Source organism: Strix uralensis, chromosome 7 (assembly GCF_047716275.1).
Source record: "Strix uralensis isolate ZFMK-TIS-50842 chromosome 7, bStrUra1, whole genome shotgun sequence".
Taxonomy (NCBI): Eukaryota; Metazoa; Chordata; class Aves; order Strigiformes; family Strigidae; genus Strix; species Strix uralensis.
Window position 1 is genome coordinate 6741638 of NC_133978.1, and position 15557 is coordinate 6757194.

The 15557-nt window shown below is 37.0% G+C and overlaps 1 protein-coding gene across 4 annotated transcripts in view; it reads left to right on the forward strand.

The window, feature by feature from the left end:
- Nucleotides 1-15557, forward strand: part of CTNNA3 (catenin alpha 3) — a 544925-nt gene that overhangs the window by 359109 nt on the left and 170259 nt on the right. For all 4 annotated transcript variants that reach the window (XM_074874301.1, XM_074874302.1, XM_074874304.1 and 1 more), the window contains one exon: nucleotides 14458-14614. In XM_074874301.1, coding sequence (XP_074730402.1) covers nucleotides 14458-14614 — 157 coding nt within the window. The remainder of the gene's footprint in view (nucleotides 1-14457; nucleotides 14615-15557) is intronic.

Sequence of the window (15557 nt, forward strand, 5' to 3'; positions counted from 1 at the left end):
TTGTTTGTGTTTGGTTTTGTTTTCTTCCTCAAGAGTGCACCATGCCTCTCAGCAGTGCTAGCCTATGTTGGGAAGTATGCTTGAGTGAAGTTACACAAATTGTTTAATAAAGTACGAAATCTTTATCCCAATGTAATAAAAGCATATTCCTGTGTAGCACTAGCAACTACTGCCCAGATATCAGGAGATAAAAGCTATGCAGGATTGTTTTTAATTTCTAGCCTGGAGTATCAGATCAATAATGTTCATAGTATTGTCGGTTTACCCCCTACCCCACAATTCTATTTGTTCTTGAGGAGTTGCTTTACCTGTGTGCTCAGAATTTATCTGCAAGATTCTTGGCCAGTAGCTTGTAATAACAATGTAGAAATTAAATCTGCCCTTAATGGTTGGTATTTGAACAGTGTGTTAATATATACCAACTTGAACAAAGTGACCTTTTCTCAAAGTTTAAAGCTACCTAATAATCTCAGAATAAGTAAATTCGTATTTAACTTCTAAACGTATTACCAAACATAGTCAACTATGTCACTATCAAACAATAGATCTCCAGTGCAATCCCTTCTTCCTGCTTTAAATGATTGGAAAGGAGGAAGAAACAGAATTATACAGTAAGTTATTTAAATACTAGTTCTGCCCAAATAGAGAGTGATTGCAAATAGGACTTTGAAATTTTAACCATTTCATTTAGTATTTTAGGGGTTGCTGTGTTCTTATTATTGCATCATTATTTCTTGCTGGAATTTTTGAGTCTCTGTCTGAAGCAATAGGTGTCTTGGTCTTTTCTGAACATAATGTAAAACTTACAGTCATGTGTTTATCCCACCACACCACCTGTACATCTAACTCTCAGGACTATCGATACTTGATAATGCTGCTGAGATAGAAGTTTTTCAGGGTGTTGTGAGAGGGCGTGGTGTGCTGTGGGTGGAACTTTTCCTGTTTTCAGAAGAGGAGGGAAGTTTCTTGTGGAAGTACAATCTTGCGTTGTCACTGATATGTCACTTTTGATATAATGATTATATGATCTTCCCTAACTTTGCATCTCCTTTTAGGTATTTCAGAGGGTGTGGATTTCACCTTTAATTGGTCAGTGAATTTAAAAGTTAATTTTATTTAAAAAATATAGCAAGCAATCTATTTACTCTTGGAAGGTACTTACCCCTTGGGTAGAATTTGTGTATTGACTAGAGCTGCATTATCAACATGATCTCAATTTTATTTAATTATATCAACTGAAATACATTTTATGATTAAATACTACGTATACAAGATACTCAGCTTTCAAAGCTTTAAAATTGTTAGGGGTTTTTCATATATTTGTTATTTTAATGACTTTTTATGGCAGATGACAAAGCAACAGTGTCATATATCCCTGAGACTTTTTATCATTATAGTGGGGTTTTTTTGCTTGCAAGGTTGTTTTTTGGGTTAGCAGTAAATACAGATGCCTTCTTACAGAGCTTGGGGATGTCTGGATATTTAAGCTCCCCCACTGCGTTGTTTAAGAGAAAAACAAGGCACAGCTTGACAGAAATAAAGTTCTGCACAATCTTCTGTTAAAAGAAAAAAATAGCAGACTGCCAACATGTTTCTGTGGTATCTTTAGTAGCAGCCCTTGTGTCAGGAAATACTATTGTCCTGATCCAATGTCGGGGGAGGTTACGATACGATCCCAAGAGCGAGGTTAAGACACAAACAAGGTCAAATGCTGTTCACCCAAACCAATTTTTATTATTAAAAGTGAAGAGGGGTAGCAATAGGACAAAATGGAAGGAAAAGACAGAAATCAAACAATCATGCAGGATAGAGTTGCAAGAATAGTCACCACCATGGATCCAGCAGCGTCCTGTTCACAGAATCACAGAATTGTCTAGGTTGGAAAAGACCTTGAAGATCATCCAGGCCAACCATCAACCCAACGTTAACAGTTCCCAACTACACGAGATCCCTCAGCGCTATGTCGACCCTACTCTTAAACATCTCCAGGGATGGGGACTCAGTTGGTCCTCAGTCTTCAGTTCTTCGGTCGTGGGTGCACACCAAGCAAAGTTCTCGGCCACCTTTTAAGTTCATTGTATCAGCTGATTAGCATATCTGCCCACCTTTAGTTTTTTTCTGTTCCCACAGGTTTTTGCTGACTTCATGCTTCTTGAGCAACCATCTGGCTTCAGGGACAGAAACGCTCACCTCTTATCAGTGCAATGGCGAAGGCGCATATCAGGTTTATACAATGGCCGGTGATCAGTGGTCCTTGTGCTTGATGAGAAACACCTGGTTTCACTCAGTCCACCTCTCTGAGGCTTATCTAAGGATTTTATCAATACAACTGCAAGGGAGTGGGGGGTGTATCCTTTGATACACTCCTGCTTCCTTGGGTGATATTCCTTAGATTAATTACAAAGGCCACAGCTGGTCCTTGATGAATGGTTGAGGCATTACTGACACCACCCCGTAACTCAAAGCAAACACACAAGCAAGCTTTGAGACAATCGTTTGACATTTCAGTCTCTCACAACTATTTCATGATGTTGCTACATCATGCTATATCTATTGGTAGCTATCTGTTTACATTTCTATTGACTGTTTTAGGGTATCCCTGAGAAGTCAGTTGCTCTTGCCCCAGGAGGAGTCAGTGTTAGTAACTTGCCCCAGAAGGAGTAACAATATTAGTAACGATGTTAGCAACTAAGTAGTTGTTCAGCCTGGAGAAGACAAGGCTCCGGGGAGACCTTATAGTGGCCTTTCAGTACTTAAAGGGGCTACAGGAAAGCTGGGGAGGGACTCTTGATCAGGGGTGTAGGGATAGGATGAGGGGTAACAGTTTCAAACTGAAAGAGGGCAGATTTAGATTAGATATAAGGAAGAAATTTTTTCCTGTGAAGGTGGTGAGACACTGGCACAGGTTGCCCAGAGAAGCTGTGGCTGCCCCCTCCCTGGCAGTGTTCAAGGCCAGGTTGGACGGGGCTTTGAGCAACCTGGTCTAGTGGAAGGTGTCCCTGCCCATGGCAGGGGGGTTGGACTAGATGATCTTTAATGTCCCTTCCAACCCAAACTGTTCTATGACTCTGTGTATCATATAATTCTGTAACTGCATTACAGAACAGAATTATATAACAATTCAGGTTGGAAGGAACCTTAGGATGTCTATAGCCCAGACTTCTGCTCAAAGCAAGTTCAATGCTGAATTTCAGACTGGTTTTCTCTAAACTTCTCTGGACAGGTCTTGAAAATCTCCAAGGATGGACACTGCACAGACTCTTTGGGCAACCTGTTCCAGGGCTTGACTGACCTTGGTGTGAAAAGTGCTCTTGCGTGCATCTGTGCTCTCTCTCGCCAGAACCTCCTTCAATTTCTAGCCACTGTCAGAATGTCCTCCCGCCTTCCATGGCTGTGCAGAGCCTGTCTCTGTCATTTTTGTAATCTCCTCGTATGTGTTGAGGGGCTGCTGTTAGGTCCCTCAGAAGCCACCTTTTCCTCAGGCTGAACAAGCTCAATTCTCCAGACCCTAACCATCTTGGTGGCCTTTTGCTAAATTTGTTCTACTTCATTGATGTCTGTCTTCTATCAGAGGGTACAGAACTGGACACCTGGATGCAGTTTTCTAGATGTGATTTACTAAGTGTCACCTTTCTCATTCTACTAGCTACACTTCTGCCCTTTCAGCCCACTATGCTGTTAGCTTTCATTGTTGCTGGGGCCTGCTGCTGACATGCATTCCAAAGTGTTGTCCAGCAGGATGTCAGGTCCTTTTCCAGCAGAGCTGCCCCCCAGCCAGTTGGTTTCCAGACTGTATCATGACAAAAAGTTATTCCATCCTGGCTGCAAGACTAGTTTTTAGACATTCAGTTGATAGTTTTTGAAAGGAAGAAGAAAAATCTTAGCTTCTCTTAGATCAAAAATGGTTGTACATGCGTTTTATTCCTTACTGATACTGTCCCAAGCAGTGCAATTCCTTTTGTGAAGTAGAATGAGATGATTAGTTAGTAAGTTTAGGAGATTAGTAAAATTAGTTAGATGATTAGTAATAGCTTGGGAAAAACCCACCTTCTAAAAGCTCAAAAAATAGTTTTCTGTGTTATTTCATTGTGTTATTCATGCACCATACCTCGATGAATCTTGTGAGGTATGCTTAGAAACTTTTCACATTACATAAATGAATTGGGATTAATAGAAGATGCACGGAATAGCTTTGATTTTGAACAAAGATATGCATTCTGATCTCTAGAAGTGACAGAATCAAATGCCACGTTTGATACACTATTCACCTTGAATATGACCATCCATTATACTTTCTTTAGCTATAAATAAATGGAACTACAAAGTTCCATCTTCCAATAACAAATCTCTGTGATCAAATCAGATGATTTGAATTCAGTTTCTGGTTATTTACATGAATGTAGAGTGCGTTATCCTATACACAGGAAGAACTGATCGGAGATCACTTCTTTACTTTTGGCTCCAAAGGAATTCCAGCCTACATTCAGCTCAAAACTTTTTACCCCAGGCAGAACATGAAATTTCTGGGAGCTTTTGCTCTGGAGCAGGTATGGACTTTTCTTTTTTTCAGGCAGCAGGGTGGCAGTTAAATATATCAGTTTTCAACTACATTTAATTATCCTATAATATTAAGACACAGAATAATTCTCTCCCATAAGAGATTATATTAACATATATATGATAGATGCACAGTTTTAATACTAGGAAATATGAGTTAGTTTAATGTTTGGGGCCAGGGTTCTCAATCATGTATCAGATTTAGGGACATTAGCTCTGCACGCAAATTAGGAGAACTTCATGGCCTTTTACATCTTCCATGAAAGTGAGCACTTCTTCAGAAACACCAACTTTACAGACTGTTGTGCTTGCTAATTTGGTGAGACTAGAGAAGGCAACAAGCTTCTTTCCTTGTTTTATTTAATTAAAACACTGATAAAAGTATTCTCTTGTAATGTTACTCCAGCCCTGCTATGCACTTCTTACTCTTCCGTTGTCTCCTTTTGCCTGACCTTAAACTGGGTGACTCATCCTTACCTTAAGGCACCATCTCACTGAACACTGCTTCCCTCCCTTGTGTGACAGAATAGATGTCTGTTGGCCTCCAATTTGTTATTGCTAAGATAAAGGAGTAAATGTCCCATAGTCTAAAGCTACCGCATGAATGCTGTCCGGGTGTGTTGGGTTGTTGTTTTTTTGGGGGAGGGATGTGTGTGTGTGTTGGTGTTTTTTGTTTGTTTGGGGTTTTTTGTTGTTGTTCTTGTAATTTTTTTTTTGTTGGTTTGTGTTTTTTTTTTCTTTATTTTAACCCATTATGCACTGGTGTATCTCCTTGAAAGCTACATCTACTGTGTATACTTTGAATCTCATTTTAGCTTATCTGTTCAGAAGCTAGTTAGCAGAAGGTATGCAGAATTATCTTATTATTGTCATAATTTTGCTCTATCCTCAAGCTTCCCTCAACCTGTGTAATCTTCTGTTATTGTTCTGTTAACTTCTTGAGACTGGCTTTCGTTTAATTGAGTGTGTAGAGTATGGTTTATCCTTTACTTGATGAGGACATATGTATGTTACTGCAGTACAAGTAGTAATAATAAATGCTGTCCTCAGCTAACTTGTGCTCAGAAGTGCAAGGAAATATTTGAAAACTATTAATTTAGCTTCTGGCAATATGCCCAAGCAGTAGAGCAGGAGGAATAGCAACTTTCTGGTAATGTTTACCTGAACTGTGAGATTTGTAGTGCAGAAATGCAACATTTGGAGAAAAACTAATGATAGGTAATGATGGAATTAGAACAGCCTAAATATGCTGTAATAAACTAGACTAAGGCTATATTTAATTGGCCAGGAACAAATTGTAACCCTGTTTTAAACCAGGAAACAGTGATGAAACAGTGACTTCAGATTGGTTTGGTTCTCATTGTTTCTTGAGGTCAATTCAGAAAATGATAAATTTACACCACAAATTATAATTGGATTGAGGTAGAAAAGCTAAGCTACATGAAGCCTTAGAAATTGGCTAAAACTTTTCAGCTTGGTCTCTTGTTGGTAAGAATGGGAGCACCTTGGTGTGAAGTACGTGGTTTTTGTTTTTTGATTTTTCTTCTTTTTACGGGAAAAAAAGGCTTTAAAACTCCATTTTACTTGGGTGATAATATATCCCTTCAAGTTTCTTAGCCCATACTGATAATACTCCAGTCTAAATCATACATGTTGTGGGTTTTGTTTTTTTTTAGTATGTGGATGCCACTGGTGGTTTCATATTTTTTTTGAATTTCTAGTTATATTTTGTTCTGATCATCAAAATATTAGTGATGATCAAGTATTTCAAAGGATTTTAAATACATACATCATATCATTTCTTAACAAAAACCAGATAAAGCTTCTTGCCAAGTTCGATTTGTCTAAAAACAAGTAAAAAGAAAAAAAAAAGATAATATGATTCAAAAAAAAGAACATGAGACTGATCTTAATAAACAACATTGTATTGCACTTTTTGGGTGAGCAAAAGTGGCAGTTGCCTCTTGCTTGCTGTTTTTGTTCCTATTGGATCTGAGGCGGATAGGCTTCTACAACATGAACACCAGAATGCTGAATGCCCCCTTTTTCAGTCATACTGGAAATGTCCAACAAAGGCTCTAATGGCTACAGATTTGGAACTACTTATAAGTCTATACCAAGGAGCTTTTCATGGTTGCTGCTCCTAATTTAATGAATCTTGGCTAGCATGGCAGTTCCAGATAGAACAAAGCTAATAGTATACCTGTGCTTAGCCAGGCTTTAGCAACCTTACTTAACCCATGGGTCTGTCACCTTGACATGATAGCCAGGCAAAATAAAGACACATGGTCTATACCCTGCTCTGCAGCTTAGCTATGACAGCATTTAAATTTCATTAATATCAGTCTGAATTGTTTTATGGAATGTAAGTATTGTCACACTTGTGGAAGTCACATTTATTCAAAGTGGAATTAAGTCTTTTCTTAATAGGATATTGAGCGTTAGAACAATTTACCTTGGGAACCATAAGGAACATTATCACTGGAGTATTTAATTCAGGATTAGCTGCCTGTATGTAGAATATAACTGATTTAACCTCTAGCTGTAAAATTCCCGAGGGAAACCTTAGTAAGTTCTATAGTTTGTGTTATTTAGGTGGTCAGACTAGATGATTTGCAGATCATGTGTAGCCTTAGAGTCTATCAGTCTGTGTGTCAGAGCAATATCTGTACTGTTAGATGAGGATGCCTGCCTGTGCTGTAGTTTTTGCATTTAGTGAAGGTTTCAGGACTTTATTTCCAGAGATATATGGAGTCATCCAGATTTCTAAATTCACCCATTTAGAAAAGTTTACTACATTCTGTAACAGTTTTGGTGATCTTCCCAAGCAGTTTACCTCTTTATTGCATTTGGCAAGATAAAAATTTTATGATTCTTCTGATACTGAAACAGCTTTTTACTTAGTCTCATTGTTATTTTTGGGTAAATTTACCAAAACAAGAAAATACAGGAAGAAAGACTTTATTGTATTCAACCAGAAATGGGGTTTGACTTTCAGGTAATACCTTTCTGGAGGCTTGACCAGAAATGTTAGAAATTACTTGTGTAATATTGCAGTCTTGATGGACACATCTTAAAATGTAACCTGTTCAGTTAGTGTGGTGAGGGGAAACAAGACCAATGTAACCTAAGAATTACAGAGGTGAAATTTTGAGCCCTAGTTCAGAAAACTGATCCCGTGAAATTGGATCAAATGTGATAGGAAGGAAAACAGTGATGTTTCAACTCCTGCAAACTTTTTACCCTTAAGAATACTGGGGTAGCTGCTGTAAAGGCAAACAGAAATGGACTTTTATGTATTACACTGTGTGGAAAGTTCTTGTATCTTTGGTATTGATGTTGAAATAAAGAAACCAAAGATTATTTCTCATATGCAACTGCAGAATATCCAAATGGGATCAGATACACAGATCCTATTTTGGGTTTAACAAGCTCAGAGGGTATTTAATTGGGTGCTGGTACTTGGCCACACTTTCCTCCATCTTTGTAGCCCATCTCCTGGACCCTTTGGGCAGCAGACACTAATATAGTTGTACAGCCAGAGCTCTCAATGCTTTATTGCTAGCTCATGTTGTAGACTGCTCTGTGTCTGGAGGATGGGACCTAATACTTGCAAGTCATGCAGGAGTCTGTGTGCTGCAGAGCCTGGCTTTGTGAGGACTCCTGTGTATGTTTCTCACCAGCAGTGTGAGAGAAAGCACCCCAGTTACACTCTTTCTGAAAGCTGTTGGCAAGTTTTCCCATCTCACAGTATGGTTTAGGAAACTGTTGTGAGATCAGAGCAACAAAGGCAGAACAGATCTACTCCTGTGTTAGCTGAGTAGTATTTCTTCCTGCCTGCAGCAGATCTATGCAGTCCACATCCTAGAAACAAAATTTGGGCTGGATCTCCACCTGGCAGAAGCTCAAAATCTTTATTGTATAACCCCTAGCATGTACAGGGATTGGCAGTGAATTGTTTACTGGGTGTGTTTTGCATCTTAAAAAAAAATGTTGTGAACTGTATAGAAATATGTGCTGGTTTCTTGAAACAAGCTTTCCAAAAAGTACTAAATTTTGAGGCTTAACTAGTAATGTCAAGTATTTATCTACTTTATAACATTTTCAAATGTTTACAGTTAGTATTGAAAAAATAGTAGTTACAAATTAATCATCCCAACTCTTTTAAAAATGTCGCACAGTATGTAGATGATGCCTGTTTGATGCCAGCCTTGATGCCTTTTCTTCCTGGCGGTATTATAACTTCTGCTCTTCTTCTGTACTATAAGAAATGTTTGTTATCAAGTCAGGAAACCATTTCATTTTAGTTCTATTTTGATGTCATATTGATGTCTTGTGTAGTCCACTTTCCCTTCCTCTCTCTTCCACCTATACAGGATCAACTCTTCCATGGTTTAGAGATTAAAAATATTCCTGGCAGATGTTTTATCTACCTTACTCTTAAGTACCTCCAGTGATGGAGAGTTTAGTCTCTCCAGGCAGTCTGGTTTTGTGCATATTAACTCCCTTCAGTTAGGCATTATATTTAAGAAAAAAAACAAACAATAAAAACCCAACACAGCCTTCTCTCTTGCAACAGTTCTGTCCAGTACTTCCTGACCTATTCCTGGTGGTAGAGATTGCAGTTTTATTTCTCCTACTTAGAGCTACCTTTTATGAATTTGAAAATCGTCATATATCCCTTCACTTGTATACTGCAGTTTCTATATGCTACCAGTACTACTAGTCCTTTGTATCACAGTCTTTCTTACAACAAATCTGTGACAAAAAGGATTGCTAGTAACAGGCCGACCAAAATGGTGAAGGTTGTGTTTTCGTTGTTAATACACCAGCATATACTGGTCTATTAAGGTATCTTGCAAAATCTTTTTATGGCTTTTTTTCAGGACCGATTTGCAATTTGAACTGTTTCTTCCTTTTTTAGAAAGTGGAAGATAACTTGGCATATATTTTATAGGGAATGTTGTTTTTATTCTTCTCTTCTGCTTCTCCTCCTCGGCTTTTAAATTCTCTCCCATTTGCTTCTGCACGCAGACATTGTCCTGTTGTTACATTGTACATTTTCTGGGTATAATTTTCAAATAGCTATAAGCACCCAACATTAAGAATGCTGCTTGCTTTATAAATTCCTGTTCTGTGTGTTTACTGAAATTTTTCTTCTTTTTTTCGTGATGTATTGTGTTCTGGCTGATGAAAACAAAGCTTAAGGTAGAGCAGGATGAGTTACGTAAGTGCAAATGCTTATTGGTGTAGCTTGTACCTTTGGAAAAAAAAAGAGTCTTGTCTCAGGACAAAGGAAACAGAGTTTTCTACTAATTCCTAAAATTATAAGTTCCTAAAATGATTAAACTGCTAATATTATTTTAAAAATTATATGGAAGTACACTTATTACACCGAATTTTGTCTCTCAACCAAAGCTGTTTGGGCACTGAGCTGAAGATTGGTGGGGTTGCATTTGTTGCACAGAAGTTTCTGTGAGGAGCTGAAGGATGTGATACATACTGTCACCAGAAGTGGTACTCCTGAAGTATCAAATGCAGAATTGTTTTAAAAACGTGGTCTGTGTGCAAGTCTTGAGTCACCATGTTTTATTCCTCATTTTCCGTGTCTGGGAGTTAAAATTGGGCATTTATGAGAAGGCCTTGTGCCTCTAGTCTAGTGTTTAGGAACTGAAAGCTCAGTCTATTTTACAGGGGATAAAGGAAAAGGAAAGGGTATTAATGCAGGCACTTTCCTACTTTAGCATGTGTGGGATATTTTATTAGTTTTACCAAATCAGATGGAATAGCCACAGTATGCAGTTCCTTACAGCTTAGAAGAAGAGTTGTCTTAGCAAATAAAAACGTTTGGTTTATCCTATTGCTGAAGCACCTCCAATCCAGTAGAAACCTTAAGCAATGGACTCCATCACCACGGATGCTGAGAAACATAGTAACAACGTTGGAAAGATGATTTGAAGCCTAGTTCATAAACTGCTTACAGTTGCATCTTTTGAATTTTAAGCATTTGTTTTAATAAACAAAGGAAGTTTGTATTACTGGTGAAACTGGAAGTCAGTTGAGACTGGCTTTAGCATAGTGTGTTATTGCCTACTTTGAAGTATTTTTTCAAAGTGTGTGTTTAGTGCCAAAGGTAGTTCTATAATAGGGAAATGCTGAACACTTATCTTTATAAAAATGAACCCTAATAAGCTCTTAAATTCCCTCCTTTAACTCTTTGCAAAAAAAAAAAAAAATCTGTACTTGCAGAGCTTTCAGTAGAAGCAACGTACGTAAATGGAAATTTAAACCTTCAGCAGCTTGAGTGGTCTGTTGACTTATTTGAGAAGCCAGAAGCAATTGGCTAGCCAAGCATAAATAAATGTCTGGAGAAGAGACCCTATGTTTCCAAAGTAGTTCTGTAAATGAATAGTGCATGTGGGAATGTAGGCAGAGGGTTTATTGCGGTAGTTTGCTTATGCCTAGGAGATAGGCACCTTTGTTGGTGTCTTTGAATAGGGTTTCAAAGTCCCTGGCGACTCATTTTTAATGTCTACATTCGGATGAGGTTTCAATGATCAACATTTTCATCTACGTCAGCATTGCTGTGCTATTACTACTTTTCAGATGTCAGAAATGATGAGTGATCTTAGCAGTGCTCCAAGCTTCATTCAACATTTATTTGGGAGAGCTTCTACAATTCTCTCCCACATTTTTTTGGATGGAAGGTTATTTACAAACTAAAATATAAGGCACCTTCTGCACATACACTATTTTAACCATATATGTTTCCTGGCAATTGCATTTAAAAAAACCAGTAAGTGAGAGTGGGGAACTGGGATTGTATTTTTCACATAAGAGACATAAATGGTGTGCCTGCTTTTAGGGGTAGGATCACATCACCATCAAGACAGATCTGCTGTCAGATGATACAGCTGATAAATGCTTTTGCTGCAGATTTTGTAGATCTGGAGTATGGATAAAATCAAATTCTATAATACATAACGATTGGGCTATACTGAAAGGACGTCTGAAAACTGGGGAAAGTTGTGTTTAACACAAGCCAAATTATAATCAGAAAAGGAAAAAGTAGTCAGTTCTAAGTCCTTACTGGGCCTGGCTAGAGCAGTGTTCTGTTACTCACTTGTAACAGTATTCCATATTATCTGAGGTGCAGATCAAGTGATTTTATTATTGTTATTATTGTTATTATCATATTTTCAGAACATCAAGCTGTGCAGCTTTAATAAAAAGACTGATCAGACTCAGGACTTTCAAACTGTAATTGTTCAACTGTTCAGCACTTTTTTCCTATAGCATGTACTTTTTGCCTTTAATCAGAATTAACTTGATTCTTTACTTTGGTTCTTTACTAAAATTTTAAAATATTTTCCAAATATGAGTAGTTTGATAGTATGTTCTTTAAGGTAGCAGCATGGTGCTGTGCTGTGTATATGAAGGCAGATTTCATTGTCAAAAAGCTGAAAGTCTAATGGATTAAATAATTTGGGTATTAGTAATTTGGAAGTGGGGATAATGACAACTTCAGATTTATTCAGTGTATTTTGTGGTTTTCTGCATAACTTTGCAGATGTTTTGTCAAAATAGGAAGGTTTTGCGGTGTAGATCACCACTAATTCAATAATTCTGAGGCAGTGGAGCTCCTGATTAGTTACACTTAGACAACAATTAAACAGTGTTTAAATATATGTATTATGTCATTATTTAAGTTAAGTAACACCTTTATGATAATTCTAGTCCTGTTTTATTTATGTAGTAAAACATTCTGGTATGTTGGGTTTATATTGCATGTTGGTGCTATTTTATGCAACCAAATGACATGTTAATAATGTAGTCTTCCTCAGTTCAGCAATTAGTGTGCTTGATATTTTAATCTTAAGCAAATTACTCCTTTCATATGTTAGAGAATTTAAGGTAAATGGAGAGCTTTTTGCCTACAAAAAGTTCAGTTAGTGTTTATTTGGTTGATTTGCATTTTTCTGTTGTGTTCTTTTTTGTATTTTTCCCTTCTGCAATTTAAAGATTCTTCTTTTGATGATGCACATAGAGTAGTTTATTCATTTCATCTCTACAGCCACTCTCTGTTTCTCTTCAGGCTCTCTCTTTCTTTAGACTGACTTAAGTTTTTTCAGTCTTTTCTCAGTTTTATGCTTTTTAGATCTATGATGATGATATTGATGCTGTTCTGTCTAACATGGGAGAGAAACTATGTCTTTCTAGAAGTATGGTGATGCAAAGTGGACAGGTTATTTAAAAAATTGGATAGTGCAAAAGTAAAGCAAAACACTTGCCTCATGTTTTTTTCAGGTATTTCTCTGTTTTTCTCAGACTTTTGGTTTCCCTGACAGTACCTTATTTTTTGCAACTACTCAGCATGGTGGACTTGCATTTATTGACTGATGCACTGTAAATGCAGATGCATTTTTGCTGCTACCTATCCACTTGGTTCCAATTCTAAATTTGTTTTGCCTACTGGGATATTTTTTTTTCTTGCTGGAGAATAGGATGCATTTATATTTGTACTTATGGGACAGAACTCTCTTTTTTTAGATCACTTGTGGAGTTGGTGAAGAAATCTTACCCTTTTCTTCATTTTAGTTGCATATTCTCCTCCTTCTCCAACTACCTGGTAAAGTAATAAGCACGTGGTCTATTCTTCTTTGTCAAAATCATTAGTAAAAAGACTCAATCCCAGTAGTATTCTTACGTATGTTCCTTCATTATGAGAGCGCAAATATTAGTAAGTTTGGCATTATTTAGATTTCACCAGCTGTGTAAGTTCATGTGATATGTAAAATTACCAACCAAACATAACTGATTACAAATTTAGCTTATGATCCAGAACAGGGTCAAGAGGATTGATATTACTGCAAAGACACATCAGATGGGTTTAGGATGAGGAATTTCCTAGTTCTTATTCTTTGATACAATGATTTGATTACAGTGACATGACATACAAGAATGTTTCATGAATGTATACTGTCAGCACTGAGGATTAGTGTGATATATTGTTTTTATTCTTCCCATTTTTTGCTTTACGTGGTGTTTTGTCTTCTTAAAACCATTCTTCCTTTGATAAATAAGCACTATTGGGAAGGGGAAAAAGAAGGTTACTGTAAGGTTAATGTTCAGCTTCTATCTGGGATATGTATTAGTTTAATTTAAATAATGTTTATAGCTATAACATCAACAAAAAGCCATATTAGGAAAAAAACCCTCTAACTAATTAACTGATTGAAGAGGTATCTATAGAATTAATCACTTCAGGATCCAATATTTCCATCTTCAGTTAGTGTTTCCTGGGAGAAATGGAATCTACCCTCTTCATGTGAACATAGTTACTATTTTTAGGCCTAACTGATTTAGAAATACCAGTCTGCTGCTTTTGTATAGATGTAGTATGTGTTATGTCCCATGTCACTGATCCTAAAAGAGATATCCGTTATCCTGGTAAAACCTTCTACTTTTACATGACAGAGGCTGATAATATCTCTTTCAGTGAAGATACTCCATAATAAGCTCTGTGATAACAGTTGTTACAGAGTTTAAACTCAAAACTGAAGTGATGTATGCTGTACCAGTATGTGCAGGCCTTAAGAGTGTGTAAAAACTGCCTTGTATTAATATCTTGCAAACTGGAATAGTTTGAATTCTTCAACTAAAAATAAAATGTTGGGATTCTTACTATCCTATTCCATTAGCTGCTTAATTTATAAAACTAAAATGGAAGTTAGCCTAAGCAACATTTGACTGATATTCCTGCTGAGAACAGTAACAAAAGCTGAGCAACGCTTTTGCTTAGAGAACAGAAATGCTGCTCTGCAATTTTAAGTAAAATGTAAAATTTTCTTTCTGAAGCTATTATTTAGATGTTGGGCTTTGTGTTTATTTTTGATACAGGTTATTAATGCTGCTTTAGCTCTTGCTGCCAGACCAAAAAGTCAAGTTGTGAAAAACAACATGGAGATGTATCGGAGTACATGGGAGAATCACATCCATATTCTTACTGAAGCTGTAGATGATATAACAAGTATTGATGATTTTCTTGCTGTATCAGGTATGATAATTTTCAGAATCTTAATATTCTTTTATATTCTTTGAAAACTTTTGATAACATTTGAACAAGAAACCAATGAAAGATTAGATTGTGTAAGGTTTTGTGAAGCTGTTGCTTCTGTTTAAAATGTCCCTGCACAGTAGATATTTCTACTCTGCACAATGTAGAGCTGTGTGGAAGTTACTTGAGCAAACTAGGTGCATGAAGCAGTATGGGTATGTTACAGTGGTACATTTATCCATCCTTACAGGTTCATTTAGCTCTAAGTTTCAAAATCCTCTCTTCAGCTGTGAGAAGTCTCCTTCTGGAAAAGGAAGTACTTATCAGCGTGCATATACATAAACCAGGAGATTCTCATGATATCCTGTGTTCCAATTACTGTGGAATGCACTGTAGCATTTCCAGAATTTTGAGTTACAAATATTTGTCAAACAAAATGTACTTCTAAATCTGTGCACTGAAGAGATCTTTGATAGTGGTAAACTGTATTTGCTGAAGCAGTGAGTGTCTTCAACATTTAAGCAGAAGATAGAAAACAGTTTTACTTGTTTCGGTTTAAAGATCCCAATTCTACATTTTTGACTTCTCTTAAGTTAGCGTAACATGGACAGGAATGAAAAAATTTGCCTCATCTTCATTAAATGTGGTTTAACTTCTGTGTTTCCCAATGGCCAGTGGGCCACTGCACTTACCCATTTTTCTCTGGACATGTCCATTGGGCTTAACACCATTTGTTAGGGCTATTTGGTTTATGCAGCAGTATAGAACATGAATAGTTCTGCAGATGTCAGTGAAGTCAGAACTAAGTTAATTTTCCCAAATTATGCTTTGCTCATTAAACATGAGGGTGGACTCTTGTCTAAAAGGGGACTTAGCTTGGATATTCATTGCTCTAAAGCTTACTTGTATATCTTCAAAAATATCACCTTTACTGTGGTAACCA